Source organism: Artemia franciscana, chromosome 13, assembly GCF_032884065.1.
Source record: "Artemia franciscana chromosome 13, ASM3288406v1, whole genome shotgun sequence".
Lineage (NCBI taxonomy): Eukaryota > Metazoa > Arthropoda > Branchiopoda > Anostraca > Artemiidae > Artemia > Artemia franciscana.
In genome coordinates, this window is record NC_088875.1 from 24,149,636 (window position 1) to 24,166,708 (window position 17,073).

At 35.2% G+C, this 17,073-nt stretch overlaps 1 protein-coding gene across 1 annotated transcript in view; it reads right to left on the reverse strand.

Annotated features, from left to right (window-relative positions):
• The window catches only part of LOC136034692 (glutathione synthetase-like), a 57,217-nt gene that overhangs the window by 7,493 nt on the left and 32,651 nt on the right, over window positions 1-17,073 (reverse strand). The window contains exons 9-11 of the mRNA XM_065716020.1: window positions 15,872-16,010; window positions 13,833-13,937; window positions 10,670-10,839 (exon numbers count right to left, since the gene is read on the reverse strand). Coding sequence (XP_065572092.1) covers window positions 10,670-10,839; window positions 13,833-13,937; window positions 15,872-16,010 — 414 coding nt within the window. The remainder of the gene's footprint in view (window positions 1-10,669; window positions 10,840-13,832; window positions 13,938-15,871; window positions 16,011-17,073) is intronic.

Below are 17,073 nucleotides of genomic sequence, written 5' to 3' on the forward strand. Positions count from 1 at the left end.
AGACCGGACTTAACACTCTAAAACATATTTTCGATTCTACTTTGTTCTGTCTCTCTATTACTGACATTTTTACCACCAATACAACTGGTATGTGAGACTCTAATATACTTTGTTGTCTAATATACTCTGTTGACTCTAATATACTTTTTATTCTTCTTTTTACACCCTGATGGAGACCTCGGTCGAAACACTGCCATTTTCCCTATTTTTTTCACTGGCCATGAGTTACCTCGTTTTTCTTTGTTATCTGTCATTTTGTCGTTTAGATGTTAATGATTAACACTTAATCATTTAGGACCGTTTCTTAATAATCCCTAAAAAATAATTAGTAGAATAATGGCACAATTTGCTTGAGATAATGCCCATATACACGATTTTGGGAGGGCTGGAGGGAGGTAGACTTGAGGACCTCACTTTTAAGATTTAATCATACAAACTGAAATCCTTGGACGACTCTGAATTCTAATTAGCTTGTTTTAATTTTTGGACATCAATACATGCATACTGGCCTTACATTTTTAATATGTAAGCTCAGAAATCCTTGTTATCCAATTTTAGTAGAGATAAATCACTATTTGCGAAAGGTGCACTTGACGCGTTTCTAGTTAGGACGGTCCTTAACATATGGTCCATAAGGACCAGTCACTAAATAACCCTGAATTATCATGAAATCCCTGAATTCAAACGAGTATAATATAGACCTCACTTTGTGTGATTATTTCACAAAGGATGATCTATGTACTTAATGCAATTCGATTTTGGACTTCTCAATTCAATTGACGCCCTGCGCTTTTGGGGTAATAGCCTAGGGGCTTTTACTCAACAAGCAAAAAAGACCATAAACGCAAACACGAACTTCGGAGGAAATCATCTTCCCTTGGTGAAAAATGTACTTCATATGCTTTATTTTACAACAGAAATAGAATAATCTTAACGATTTTAACGATTTTAACGATTGATTTTTAAATAATTTAGAAACATTCCTTAAATATTTCCTAAATACATCCGAAATATCAACGACAAATTTATATGCGCAAAGTTTGAAGAGGGGAGGGGGTCTGAAGATGCACGGTCCAAGCTCAAGTTCTTTATTATTCTTTAACTATACATATTTAAAACTATTCATATAACATCCCCGGCAGGGAGTCTGGCTCGAAAGCCGGGCCATACTATAGTATTTACTAATTACCAGAGCTTTGATTTTAGTTTTTAATGTTAATAGCGATAGACTCTGATCAAAAAAAGATTCATATGTGTTCCAATAATTTGTAATAATATTTTTAGGCGAAAATCAAGACGCGTTCGGAGACAATGAAAGGCACAGGAAGCTTACTTAAAGGCCAACAAGTATTATGTGGTCGGACTGAGGGAGGGCCTGGGCAAAATGATTTAAAACAATCTGGTTGCAGTTCCTTTAGATAGCGGACATGGAAAAGTATACATTGAAAAGCTAAAATTTGTCCAACCGGAATGATATTAAAATAACTGTAAAGACTCTTAGTTGGAGATTTACCAGGAAGAGAAACTGGGGAATAAAATAACATCTTAAGTATTCTCATTACTTTGTTTTGTAACTTCACAATAGGAGAAATATGTGACTGAAACGTACCCAAATAAACAAGAGAAAAATAATTAATATACGACTGAACAAGAGAAAAATAGATTGATTTTAAAGTATAAAAAGGAAAGAAAAATTTAAGACAATGCACTACACCTACGTTCCTTCCTAACTTAAGCCTTAAGCCAATGACATGAGCTTTCCAGCTTAAATTCTGGTCAACAATGACTCCAAGATACCGAGTTGCTTGCACTCGATTTATTTTTATAACTCGACCTCCAAATGTGACTTCAACTTCTTGTAACGTTAGTACTGCAGTAGAAGTTCTTGAAAAACCATAAAAAGAGTCTTCGAAGTGTTGACAACCAATTTGTTACAATGGAACCAGTGAAGCATCTTTCTCAGTGATAATTCAAGATTTGATTTTAGAGATTGATGATCTATGTCGTATGTAAGGTTGGCTGTATCATCAGCAAACAGTAAACTGAGATCCATATCAGTCCTATGGCAGGTTAGGCTTAGAAAGAGATCATTTACATAGATAAGAAATAACAGTGGTTCAAGTATGGACCCACGAGGAACCCCCAAAGTATTAGATAAGTTTTCTTCATCTGAAATGTAGCCATTCGCATCCAATATTTGTTTTCTGTCCTTGAGGTAAGATTCAACTAGGAGACTCGCTTGCCCTCTAACACCGCAATTATGTAGCTTAGATAGTAGAATTTTATGAGAAGTAGTGTCGAAAGCTTTTTTTATGTCACCGAATATTGTTGCAGGTAGCAGACCTTTATCCATGGCATCATTCAAAAACTGGGTTAGCTTTAATATTGCATGTTCTGTGGAGTATGAAGACCTGAATCCAAATTGAAATGGGCTGAAAAAATTTGTTTTCTTCAAAAACTGTTCAACCTGTTATATAAAGATTTTTCAATAACTTTGCTAAAAGCCGACAAAATGAAAATAGGTCGATAATTGGATGGATCTTGCTTGTTTCCTCCTTTATGTAGGGGAGTAACTCGAGCAGTTTTCATCACTTCAGGGAAAGATCCGTATTTGAAGCATTGATTGACCAGATGAACCAGCACTTGAGCGTAGCATCCAATGGTTTGTTTCAGTAGATAAGTAGATGAGCAATCGGTTCCTTCAGAATATCCGTTCTTCATGATTTTTACCAGATTCTTGAGTTCCATTTCAGTCACGGGAGAGAGAAATATGGAAGAATCGACGGGATGTGGTAGAAAGTCGCGAAATCCAGATACATCCAAGCAGTCATTCAAATTACTGTTTACGGTGGCCTCTCCAATCCTAGCAAAGTACTGGTTCATTTCCTCAGCTACCTTTTGCTTATAAATAACAAAGAGAGATAAAACTCCACAAAAAAAAACCTCAAACGAGACTGCGGCCAGTAGAGAGGAAAGACTAAAATAATGCTGATATTTCGCCTGTATCCAAACTAGGCGTCCTCAGCACAAGATAAAAAGAAAAAAACTCTAAACTAAAAACAAATAAAACCACCACCAATAAGAATAAATACAATTGTCGCTACTGATCCACGTAGGGAAAAGGAGCTATTAGAGTTACTTCAATGAGAACATCAAAGCAACTGAGGAAAAATTATGAAAACTGAAACTTAGTTAACTATTCTGTTGCGAAATAATCCTCTTGTTAGCTGATATTAAAGCAACTCTTTTTGGTCTAATAGGTAATCTTGTCCCCAGGTGATTGTGTAAAATTTTAATTCCCTTATTGACTATTGGTTCATTTTTCAAAAGATAATCATAAATTGGGTCAATATTTAAATTCCCTGTGTCTCTATTTAGTGAAAGATTAGCAAATAAATGTTTTTTAATTTCTATAGCCTCCCTCGCCCACTGAGAAAAACCTCTATCATTAGAAATAGCTGTAGCCTCATCAAATTGTATGAAATGTTCGGTATGAAAGAATGTATGTTCAGCCAGAGCAGAAACAAAAGTTTCAGGAGGCTTTCTTAATTGTAGGGATTTTTCTATTGAGTTGGGATGCTCAATAAATCTTTCAGTAAATTGTTGGTGAGTTCTACCAATATAAAACTTTCCACAAGAACAATGAATTTTATACACCCCACTAACTAAATCTCCCCGGGTTAAATCCTTCCCAGAATTAAAAACTACCTAATGGTCTCACTGATTGGAAAAAAGTACCAATGTTATGTTTACCTAAAATTCGTCTAAGCATCTCCCCCAAAGTAGGTACATAAGGCAAAGAAATGAACCTTTTCGGCATGTTTAATTCTGTACACTGTGAAACACCAATAACCCTATTGTTGTGTTTAATACGTCTATTTTTTATTATTTTATCAATGATTTTAACCGGGTGACTATTACAAAATAAGATATCCCTCAAATACAACAATTCAGAATATAAAAACTCCTGAGAACAAATTCTGAAAGCTCTATCCACCAGTGCAATCACAACCCCTCGTTTCACTGAAATAGAGTGGAACAATTAAGAAAAAGTACAACCTACAATAGCCAGCAAGCCTCTTGTTATCCACGGCTTTACTTACGGCACCTGGTACTTTTTACAGCTTTTCTTCACAAGAGGGCAAGTTTCATTTAAAGCATTCTGAAATGTTTCAGTAAATGACCTGGATACAAATTCAACGTCATCTGACTCCAAGCATTGCGACCAATCAGTACAAAGTAACCTGGCATTTAATAGCTTAACCGAACCTTGACCAATCCTTCTAGATTATCTGGACATATCCGTAAGCATTACGTCACACGACCCAACAGGGAAATTTACAAGTTGATTATCAATAATAGATGCATTTTGATTTGTAACCCAAGTTGGAATCCAGACGGATGGAACAAAGCCAGCAGCCAATGATGTAGTAAGGAAGTCTGTAGCCAGAGTACTCGAAGGCGCAGAAGTACTTGAGTCATGACTTACTGAAGAAGTGTCAATGTTAAAGTCTCGCATGAGTATGATTTTTCTTTTCTTGGAACTGACCATGTAACCAAATTCTTAAAATTTAACCAAATATTTCTTAGTGCAAGAATTAGGAGTACGGTAGAACATGCATAAAAGAACCTTCTCAGATGCTATGGTGACTTCGATAACCATAGATTCGAACAGCATTTCCTCATATAGAGAGTCAAAATCTTTAATTTCTTCAAAATGCAAAGAAGTATAGATGTAGAATGCATATCCTCCTGTCTGATTATTCAATCTGTTTTCCTGAAGTATTTGGTATCCTTGAATTTCAAGAAATAATTCCTTGTGACATGGGGAATTGAACCTCGGTCCGGCTGTTTCCGGGCCTAGCTCTAACCACCCCGCTGTAACAAGGTAAAGACACCGACTTTTTGCCAAAGATTCAAAATCATTCCATGACTCGGATTGCAACTAGAGGCGAACTAAGAAGAAAAGATTAAAACGGTGGGATGATAAATCTTTCTTTTAAGTTTATATTTATTCTAGTTTTACTCAATCTTTGAAAAATATTAAAAGCGAAAAACAGTAAGTTTTGAGAACTGGGCAAAATGGACAATATAGGGGGGCCATCGAGGCCAACCCACCAACCCATATTTTGGGTTCAGCAATCGCCTACTGGTGAATGGACTTTTTGCAGCCCAGAACATTACCAAACCCAGCCAGTGCAAATATGGCATGATCCCACAAATGGATCCAATCAGTTTCCATTTGCTGGCTCCCCCCAATCAGTGACATACCAAACAATCACAAGCCCAGGTCAGAGTCAAGCCATAAAATACTATAATCAAACAGATACAAGTCAATGGATAAACACAAACAAAGAAAATAAGACAGTACAAGTGAAAAATAAAAGAGAAACAATCAAGGAACATATCCAGCTGTCAGTACAGAATAGATTTGAAGCTTTAAGTGATGAAGCAACAAATGAGTGACAATGCAAGCTATATGGGCGAAGCAATTTCCTGCAGGGTGGCAGAAGGTAAGCCAAGCATCAGTAATGATATTAACAATGAAAAAAGAAGAGAAGAAAATCCTAGAATTTTGACCCCAACAGTCCAAACACCCTTGCAATCCCTAAGGGACATGAAAAAGTTAACCTGGAAAACAAAGCAAAAAACAGAAAACCGTCCCCAATGACTGTAACTATCAATGCAAGCATAGAATATAACTGCAGTGTAAATATAATCCTCACAGAACACAACAAGCAGTTCCCTGACCACAGCACAATTATCAAAAACTTGAAGAAGATACTAAAGGAAAACAAGTTTGAATTTGACTTGGTAAAGAACAATGAACTATTAATAGTACATACTCAAAATGAAAACTCCAAAGAATTATTGTTGAAGACTACAAAACTTATGCGCAAGTTGCAAACAAACAACTTTCAAAAACTAGTCAATTTTATCTAAACAAAGAAGAATTTCCTCCAATATCAAGAAACCAAGAATTAGAAATTCAAAGTGATGTACAAACAGTGGTGAAAAAGATAATAGAAGAAATTGCAAGAAACCCAAGAATATTTGACACAAGCTCAATTCCAGTTGAAGACAAAATCAATAGCTTATGCAAAGTTATTGAACAAATCACAAATATTAAAATAAGCCCAAGAGAAATCAATGAACCAGAATTAGACAGAGCATTCAAAGTTAGAAATGAAAGCACACTCAACCAACTGATATGTTAATTGTCTCATGGAACTCTCAATCACTGACAGGCACAAAAACAGATATGTTAAAAAAATTTGCAGTCGATTATAAAGTAGAAATAATATGCCTACAAGAAACATGGCTAGTCCCATATAAAAAATTTAAACTCACAGGATTTAATATCATAATACAGGATAGAATAGAAGGCAGTGGAGGAGGCACTCTAATAGCCATAAGTAAAAAATACCATTTCAAGCATTTAAATATAGAAATCTCACAAGATAAAAATTACCAAATGATAGAAGCAGTAGGATGCACAGTATATCTGAAAAATCGTCAAAAACTCAACATCATCAATATTTACAACCCAAAAGGGGAAAATAAGAAAATTGGCAAGTTTATTGAGGAAATAGTGAAAACAATTCCGTCCTGTGAAAAATACATAATCCTTGGAGACCTAAATGCACATAATAATATTTAGTGTGATTGTGGTATCTTAAATAGTGCTGGAAATTCAGTGGAAGTTCTTCTACAAGACAACTTAGATGCATGTCTAATCACACCTAAAAATCTGAAAACACGTCACTGCAAAAGAACAAACACATACACTACAATAGATCTATCAATTACACCAGCTAATATAGCTTCTAAATGGACAATTTGGTCAGCAAGTGAAATCACTTTGTTGAGTGACCAACTACCAGTAATGCATGAAATAAGAGATCAACCCACGAAGTGTGAAAATGAGAGCTACAGAAAACGAATAAACATCAAACAAGTGAATTGGGACAAATACCAAGAAATCTTAGAATTGCAAGATCTAGAAAATACCTTGGTAAGCTCAAACAATACTGAAGAAACAATTGAAACATTTCAAAACAGTTTGATACAAGCAGCAGAGTAAACTGTAACAAATAAAACAGAAACGCACACGAAACACAAACACACCCCCTGGTGGAACAATATTTGCAAAGAGGCAAAGAAGCAAATGACAAAGCCAAAAGACAATATGAAGTAATGTTCACCTTTGAGAATTATCTACACTTACAGAAAACCACAGCCATATTAAAAAAAAAACAGTAAAGGAAGAAAAAAGTAAAAGCTGGAAGCAATACCTGGAAAAACTTGATTTTAGACACCCCTCAACAAAGATCTTTAAGTTTATTAAGAAAATGAATGGCTTTTATAATGAACAACCCCAAATAAACATGCCAATTCAATCAGATGGAAAAGAAATTACAGATAATCAGGAAACAGCCAATGAAGGGGCAAGATATCTCAAATCAGTTATAGACAAAGAAGAAATAAACCAGTCAGCTGTAAGAAAAACCCTCTGGAAAATAAAAAGAGCTAGAGACACATTTACTGACGCACCCTACAATCAACCTTTTACTATAAATGAGTTAGAAATTACAATTAAAAACCTACCACTAACAGCACCAGGCAATGACCAAATATATCCTCATTATTTTAAAAAACTTCCTTCAAAATGGATAAAAATGCTTCTTCAAATAATTAACAATTGCAGGGAATCAGGGGAATTCCCAAAAATATGGAAAAAGGGAATAGCAATATGTTACCCAAGCCCCATAAAGATCCAACAAAGCTAGAAAATCATAGATTTATAACCTTATTACCTGTAATGGGGAAGCTTCTTGAACGATTAATAAAGAATAGAATAAACTGGATTGTGGAAACTAACCAATTTCTACCTCCATTCCAGTGGATTTCGCAAAGGTTCAAGTACCACTGACAATCTTACATTGCTCCAACGAGATGCCCTATATTTCCTGCAGAACCACAAGATCATGATAACCGTCTTCATGGACATTAAGTCAGCATTTGATGTTGTATCCCACAGACAGATTTTGGATGGACTGATTAGCTTGGGAATAAAGGGTCCCCTAATATCAGTCTGCCATGAATATCTAAGAGAAAGAACTGTTCAAGTTAAATCAGGAAATTGCCTTTCCCATATTCATGTAAAACCACAAAGAGGAGTCCCACAGGGCTCAGTACTGGGTCCAGCTTTCTACAATATAAGTCAATACAACAGCCCACTGAATGACGATGAAATAAAGGCCTCAGTATTTGCTGACGATATTTGCTTCTGGCTCATAGGGCACAAAGAAACATAAATAATAACAAAACTACAACAAATGATCAATCAGCTGACATTTTGGGCTGAGGATCTAGACTTAGAATTTTCAACCACAAAGACAAAAATGATGGTCTTCACAAATAGACATATAGCTAATATCCCAGATTTGATGTTGAAAAATCGAACAATAGAAAGAGTCTCTAAACACTTATATCTTGGATGTTTGATAGATCAAAAGATGACCCTTCAACCAATGGTGGAACATATAAAACAGTCATGCATAAGACGACTTAACATCATGAAAATGCTTTCCAAGAAAACTTGGGGAGCGAATACAGTATTTATGCTTGAGTTCTACTGTAAATACATTAGAGCAAAGATTGATTATGCCTCACTTTTCTACAATAATGCATCAAAAAGCACACTAAACAAACTGGAAGTCGTCCAAAATAGCGCATTAAGAATAGCCTTTGGGGCAAGAAGTACAACGCCCATCTCCTTCTTATTAATTGAAAGTGGAATAGTTGACCTGCAAACCAGAAGAGAACAACAGATGCTGAAGTACCTGAAAAAGATATGGCTAGCCCCATCATCCCACCCATGCAAAGCTTTAATTATTAAAAGAGGACTTACCCATACATTTAACAAAAAACGAAAGCGGAATAAAGAATGGATGATAGAAAAAGCAGAGAGTTTATTGAAAACACAGGATAAAATCTTCAATTTTAGTGAGATGTTACACCTGCAAGACCTACCACTAATACCCCCATGGACAAGTAGAAGCATCAAATACCTAACAAACGAATCTGAAAAAGAAGATCCACTTAACTACATCAAATTCAACCATTTAATGGTTACAGAGTATAAAGAACACTTAAAGGTATATACGGATGGATCCAAAAATAATGAGGGTGTAGGAGCTGCTTTTGTCATACCGTTATTGAATAAGACAGAAATATTCAAGCTGGATCCCTCACAGTCCATATTTGAGGCCGAACTTGTCGCTATTATGAAAGCAGGCATTTACTTAATGTCAATTTCTTCAGAAGATACCAAGATACTAATTTGTTCTGACTCAAAAAGTGCAATAGAAGCATTACAATCACCAAAACAAACCTAAAGAAAGATAACAACTACTCAGTTAGTAATGGGTGAACTGGCAACATCCACAAACACATCAGTAACCATTATGTAGGTACCTGGACACAAAAACATAAGAGGGAATGAAGAAGCTGATATTGCTGCTAAAAAAGCAACAGTGGCAGGGTTACCAATAATAGGAACAACACCAAAAATAATTGGTACAATCGAAAATATAATCAACAAATTAAAATAGAAAGGCTATGTGAATGGAGAGACAAAAATGGAACATGGTGGGCAAACAACAAAACAAATATTTAGTTTGAAAGAGGTCTATATGAAAGGCTTAACAGAGAAGAAAGCAGTATCATGTTTCGGCTAAGATCCACCCATGCTGGGACCCAAGCAAATAAAGCCAAGTTCTTGGGTGAAAGTGAAAACTGTGTTAAGAGTGGCAAGATTGAAACTATCCATTACATATTAATTGAATGCAAAAGTTACAGAACAGAAAGAAAAGAAATAATAGAATTCTTAAACAATATAAAAAAAACACTCAGTGCAACTGTGTTACTAGGAGACATAGAAGAGGACAAGCTGGGAGTCAAGGCAGTCAAGCTCATGACAAAATTTTTGAAGAAGATTGGAAGAGCAACAGCAGTATAAGTAAATCAACTCAAAGAAAGCCGTCCTAAGGTCATCAGACAAGAGAGGACGGTTAATCAATCATCATCATCATGCAACTAGAGGCAAAGTTGTCCAGCATTTACGATATATTTACTTAAGATTCCTTTTGCAATATATATAAACCTACTTAGTATGTTTTTATTTAGGATATTCCAACAACGACACTGATAACCATTATTTGATAATTATTGATTCTCTGAACAGTAATTCCCTGAATCTGGTCCCTGAATAACCCCTGAATGATCACATGTGTGGCTCCGGTGGGAGGGGAAGACAGGCCCAGGAGCCCGAGCCCCGCTTTTAAGTATCTCACCATACAAATTGAAAACCAAAGCACGACCCCTAGGTGTGACCTATAGAGCGTTTGTAAAACAACTAATTAACTCATTTTGATTCTTAACGTCAGTATGGCTGAACTAGATTCGTAATAAACAAGCTCAGAAATCCTTGGAAGGTAATTTTAGTGGCAATTAAACAATATATGTAAAATATTAACTTAGTCTATTCCTATTTCTTAGTCATTAACGAGAAAGAAAAAAAATCGAAAGAAATAAAGGGGAGAGGGAGAGGGAAAAAAGAATAAGAAAGAGAAATAGAGGAAGACAGAGAAAAACAAAGAATTACCCGATAGTGACTCCATATACACCAAGTTCTGACACCATAGGACCAACAATTGGTTTATCACTTTCTGGTCTGAGCATGACATTATTTCTTGCTGGGGCTTTTATTAACTCCATCAAAATATACGCTGCTCTTTCTTTCAAACAGCAAAGCTTAAGTAGGGTTGATGCAACCTACATAAAATAAATAAATAAATGCTCAGGCAAAAAAAAAGATTACTAATTGAAAAAGAAGAACAAAAAGCGGCATCTAAATTGCCTAGCATAGGAGATAATAATAATAATGATAATAATAGGAGAGCATAAAACACATTTTTAACAATTATAAACGCTAATTAAACAACGAAATTCTTCGTAACTACTACTTTGCTGTTACTATATGGTAATTTCAAGTCGTGATGCCTTGTTGTAGAGCGACGGGTTAGATTAAAAACTACGTTTTTCCAAGAAAACTAAATACCAAATTAAATAATAAAAGACAAGAAAAATAATGCTTAAGTATAGATTTGTTGTCCAACTGTTTTTTTTTTTTTTAATTTGGTAGGAATTGACTGAAAAGGAGGAAAATAATGACGTGAGAAAAGGATTTCTTTTCAAACAGCAACACTGGATCAATTATCACGAAAATATTGACTATAATATTTTGCAGTCACTCTGTCAAAACATCGAATCGACTTGACTCTAGTAATACCAAAGTTTTAAGCTACTGAGCAACCTTACAGCATATAAACCTTATTTAGTTAGTTATATATACATATATATATATATATATATATATATATATATATATATATATATATATATATATATATATATAATACATGAAAAATAAAGTTAATGGCCGTTCGAACGCAGTAGTCCAAATGTTTGTCAGCCAACCGGTTCCTGTACCCTTTTTTCCGAATTTCACAGTGGACCATGAAATTTCACAAGGATATGTCGAGCTGAATAAAGCCTTCGCTCATAAAACAACCTTAATCAAAATCATATATTCCGCTTAAGTACAAAGTAGCCGAACATTTTCATTGCTGTGTGCGTTATTGTGAGTGATTTCAATTATAAGTAACTTGGACAATCTACCAGCGTTGTGCAGTCTTTAGGTTTTATTTATTCATTCACAATAATCTCTGCTTGTCATAGGTTCCAATAATTTCTGCTTGTTATAGGCTCTTTATTTAAAGTCAAGTTTAGACTATGTCTTCAACAAATCTTTTTTGTTAGAACTGCTTTCTTCGAATAAAATCTTTAAAGTATTAATGAAAATAATTTTTTAAACACATGGTAAGCAATTATTTTAGTACTAGATGCGAATAAAATCATTATTCTATTGTTACTTCAATTCTTGCTTAAACTAAAACAAGTTTTGTGTTAAGATAAAGATGCAACTATTGCAAAGACATCAATTAATAAATGGAACTGTTGGTGTCCAGGGGGGAGGGGTTGGAGGGTATAGGTGGTTTGGGATATTTTAAGCCTTTTTATACCAACAATGATACAGAAGATGCATAAGAAACTCCAATCATAAGGATATATGCAGACAGCTGAGAGACAGCCTTTTAGTGAAGTTAGGGGCAGAAAATCTACCAAAACAAGGGTCGACAGACTATAGTGTAGTAGGCCTGGGTTAGTGACTCTAGCAATGTGACAATAAAATTTTAAAGGGACATGGGCATTTCCGCATGGATATAAATATTTGAATAAATTTTATATCCCAAAGAGAAAAACAAAGTTATGCGAATGGGTATAAAGAAAAAGAAACAGTAACACTAAACACGTATTCAAACTAGCCTAAAATAGTTTTTTCTATTGTTACCCCCACAACTTCAATTTCCTCGGCTCTCAATGAGTTGAGACTTTTCAGGATGGTGTAGCACTTGTTCCATACTACGTCACAAAATTCTACAGTTTCAACTTAGGTTATTTTTCACCGAGGCCAGACTAAGTTTGACTTGCACCTACTCAGAGCTTATCTAGGTTTGCAACAAGTTAAGACTCAGCTCGTTTTTGCACCTCGTCACCAAATTTATACATAGCTGATCCTTTGTTTGTTTTTTAACTGTCTTAAGACTTCGCTCTTTTGACACCAACTAAGGATCTAGTTGATTCTTGCATCGAGTAAGTTCGCAGCTGGGACTTTGAACCACATCAATTTTGCAAGAAGTCAGATCTTGACTCATTTTTGAAACAGTTTCTACGCAACCTTGTTGCCCTACGATCCTACACTTTAAAAATCCGTACAAGATCCTACTTTAAACAAGCCGCGATGTGGCCATCCTTTTTTTTAATGATGCTGTAAAAACTTGCCAGTTGCATCATTCTGGGGCCTTACTGCTGGGGCTGTATAATCATGTTCCCACTGTAGGTACATTTTTAAGAATTTCCAGACACTTGAGTGAAATAACAATCTCAAAATTTTTATCAGGTTGTAAGAAGGGGCTCGATGCTCTCTAATTACCTCTGACCTTTAAAACAGCACAAGAACTTTCACTTAACAAAGTATAGAATGTCCACATTTCTATTAAAATGTGGATATGAAGAATTTGTTTTAAATGAGCTATTGCCATAATTTGGGACTCTTTCGATTGGAGCTGTACAGATTATGTCGCTTCCTGAGGCACATTTACAGCCCTTGTGGCCTTTCTGATTAAAACGAAGGATTGAAAAAAAAAACATATTTTGCATTCAAATGAGCGCTGCTACCATTTTCTAGGACAATCTATATGGTCTATATGACCAGGTTCGGAAAAAGAAATGGGAGTCTATTATGATCATAACACGCTGAGTTTATTTTTGTTTTTGGAAGTTAAGACTCCCTTAAAATGTGAAAAGCCAAACGAAAACAGATTGTTCCAATAGTTAAAAACCCCTTCTCTCCCGTTGGTGTAGGTACTTCAGGAACTGGAATCCTGGTTGAATCAAAGAAAAATATAATTTCTTGTGTTTGTGCAATTTCTAAAACAGGGTTAACTATGAATCCTCAATCGAAGATGAAAAATTAAGAGAAGAGACTTAACACTGAATAAGACAAAGGAAAAATAACTAAAAGAATTACGGAAGTGCTATTTAACATATTAATGAATCTTATTTAAATTTGAGCATTGCAAACAGTTAGACGTTTTGAAAGATCTACTTCAAAGCCTGTCAGTATAGATTAAATTTATACTTACATCTTTGCCATAGACATTATTTCCTCCACCTTCTCGTTGTGGTTTTAGAACATATCTTTCAGGATTCTTGATCGCCATTGCTGCTGCCAAGTCACCCTCCTCAGTCTGTAATAAAATGCTATTTTTCAAATACAAATAAGTGGCTGTGAAGGTAATTTATAAAAAAAAAGATTGCCTAAAAAAAGTCAAAGGTCGCGAATAAATACAACCAGTTTGTTTTCCCAATTTCCTTTGCTTAATGGAGGCTCTCCTGGCCCGAACTGAATGAAATTTTCAAGCAGTCAGAGAAGAGAAAATGGGATTTCTGAGGCTACGGATCGATGCAACCAAATGGTTCTTTCAAAATTTGTTGTTGCTACAAAAATCCCCTTGCTCCTGTCTACTTACCCCAAAAGTTTCAGGGCCGATCAGAAAAAAACATTAAGCAAACTTTTGGAGTGCCACGGATCGATGCAGCCTAATTTTTTGAAGCATTTTGCCTCAAAGGTTCCTTTTGCCCAATGTATTTACCAAGTAAGTAGTAAGCTTGCCAGATGAAAGAAAAAATCAGGCTTATTTTGGGCGTCATCAACAAAGTGTATTTAGTAATAGTGTTTTCATTTAAGTTTGAAGCCTTCCAGAGGTGAAACACATTTTAGGTCCATTTTTGGACGTCGTAAATCAATGTAGCCAAAATTATGACAATTTTTCGTCTTTATAAATTATATTTACTTTCTTTGAACAAATCTCTCTCAATTATTTAGCGTATAGCCTTTTTTCTAATAACTCAAGACTGGATTGGGAGTCAAGAATAAATGTTTTATTTTGCACTAATGAAGAATTTTACTATTCTTATTTCAGCAGTTCTAATTAAAGCCGATTTCAAGGACAAATCATATTTGAATATACACGCCATATACTATATCCTATGACCTTACCTCACAGATTGACATTTCTTAATCTTTACCAAATGTTTTGTCTTCGACAAGATTCTCATATTCCTGTCTATAGTAACTTTAAAAGCCAATTGTAATTTTTTTTTTTTTTTTTTAATGATTTTCCAAACCTGCATTTGAGAAAACAAAAATCTTGGTCTTTTTGGGCAGCCATGTGACCTGCATATTTTCTATAATTCTTTCGCCCAGGAACTTAATAGCGCAAGTTTCAAGTCGGTCCAACAAAAAGATTTTTTGGCAGTTCTCAGACGAGCCAATATACTTGTTTCCAATTTTTTTTTCTTGTTAAGTGGGGTCCTCTTGGCTTAACGCGTTTCAGATACAAGTATCACGTCAATCAGAAAAGAAAAATTTAGGTCTTTTTGGGGCCCATTTTTTACTCTGGCCCAAAGTTCTTGATACTGACGACTCGGCTCAAGCCGTTACTCACTGAGAAACTCCGCAAAAAATACACAATTTGACTTTAACAATTCTTTTTTTTTAAAGCAAAACATTCTCCAAAAGCAGTTGAGACTTAAAACAAGACATCATTGGTTGTTCATGGTGTAATTTTTCGGAAGTAAAAATGTTCCTTAAGAAAAAAACAGAAAGCGAACGAAAAGAACGAAAATAATGTCTTAACATGAGTGGAACCTGAATGTTTTTTTTTTGTTTTTTTTTTTTCTTTGGCAAAGCGACATAATGAAATATTACCCAATATCCCTCTTTTAACATATATATATATATATATATATATATATATATATATCTCTCCAAAGTAAGATGGGAGGAGTAAAGGAGCAAATTGTCTTTTTACCCCCGAGAATCTAGGTAGGTTCTGCTTTAAAGGGTATTATGCACCTATGCAATGCTATGAGGAGACGCATTAATTTTGATAATATAACGTCACATAATAAAATATAAAATTCTTTCTTCATAAGACCTCGACCTCCCAAGCTAGACTCGCGTTGGTAGCAATTCCTCTGTATGGATTTTGTTCTAATTGCCATAAAAAAAGAAGGAAAAACCGTAAAGTCGATTTTTTTTTTACAGCTTTTTGCATTCTTGTATTTTAATAAATTTGTCTCTGCTCTAATCTATTCAAAGAAAAAGAAAAAAACTCACAAGGTCCAAGGAGTAAATTCCAACAAAAGTTTCTTGGATTTCTTTTACCATATTAGCGTCTTGAAGATACCTTTCTAAAACGCCAGGTCTAGCCAATTCTTGCTGTACTTTCTTTGTCCCAGCCAAATGTAAATTGATACTATCGACAAGAAAATTATAATGAATATCTCATGAATTAACAAAACAAAAGACAACATACCACCACCACAATCAACTTTGATCATACGAGTAGTCTATGTTAAATCAGCGGTTTTTAAAAACAATATTTTGAGTTCTTTATTTGTGCGGTCAAAAAACTTGTCTATACATTAAGACTTTTCAGCAACAACGAAAGGACTTTTAGGGTATGTGTATTATGTGTTTGAAGCTCTAATAGGGCATCTTCAGGCCTATTTTTTGCTTTTTCTGTTGTTTTTTTTAACAGTCTTTGCACTGACTTTACGAAATTACGCTCTCCCTCTCACCTAACCTATCGTAATTTACGATCAGAAGTCTTATTTAATCTCTAATTAATAAAAAAATAGCGTATATACAAATGAAGAGTTGAACAAGAGCTAAGAGCTCATATGGCCCTTGTGACGAGGCCGGAAGAGCCAAGAGCCAAGAGCTCATATGGTATGAGCTCTAGCAAAATTCTAAGAATCAATAGATTGCTTTAAAACAAAAATTAGAGGCTTAATGCTGGTCGGGATTTAAAATAAGCGCTTTGAGTCACGAGGTCCTTCTAAATATCAAAATTTATTAAGATCAGATCACCCACTCGTAAGTTAAAAATACCTATTTTTTTAATTTTTCCTCTCCCTTCAGCCCCCCCTCCCCCTTACGGATGGTCGAATCAGGGAAAACGACTCTATCAAGTCAATTTGTGCAGCTCGCTGACACGCCTACCAATTTTCATCGTCCAAGCACGTCCAGAAGCACCAAACTTGCCAAGGCACTGAACCGCACCCCCTAACTTCCCCAAAGAGATCGGATCCAGTACGGTTACGTCAATCACGTTTCTAATTTTTTCTAATTTTCCGATTTAACCGTCCCCCCACTCCCCCAGACGGTCAAATCGGGGAAACGACAATTTCTAATTTAATCTGGTCTGGTTCCTGATACGCCTGCAAAATTTCATCGTCCTAGCTTACCTGGAAGAGCCTAAGCTATCAAAACCAGGACAGACAGACCTACAGAATTTGTGATCGCTATATGTCACT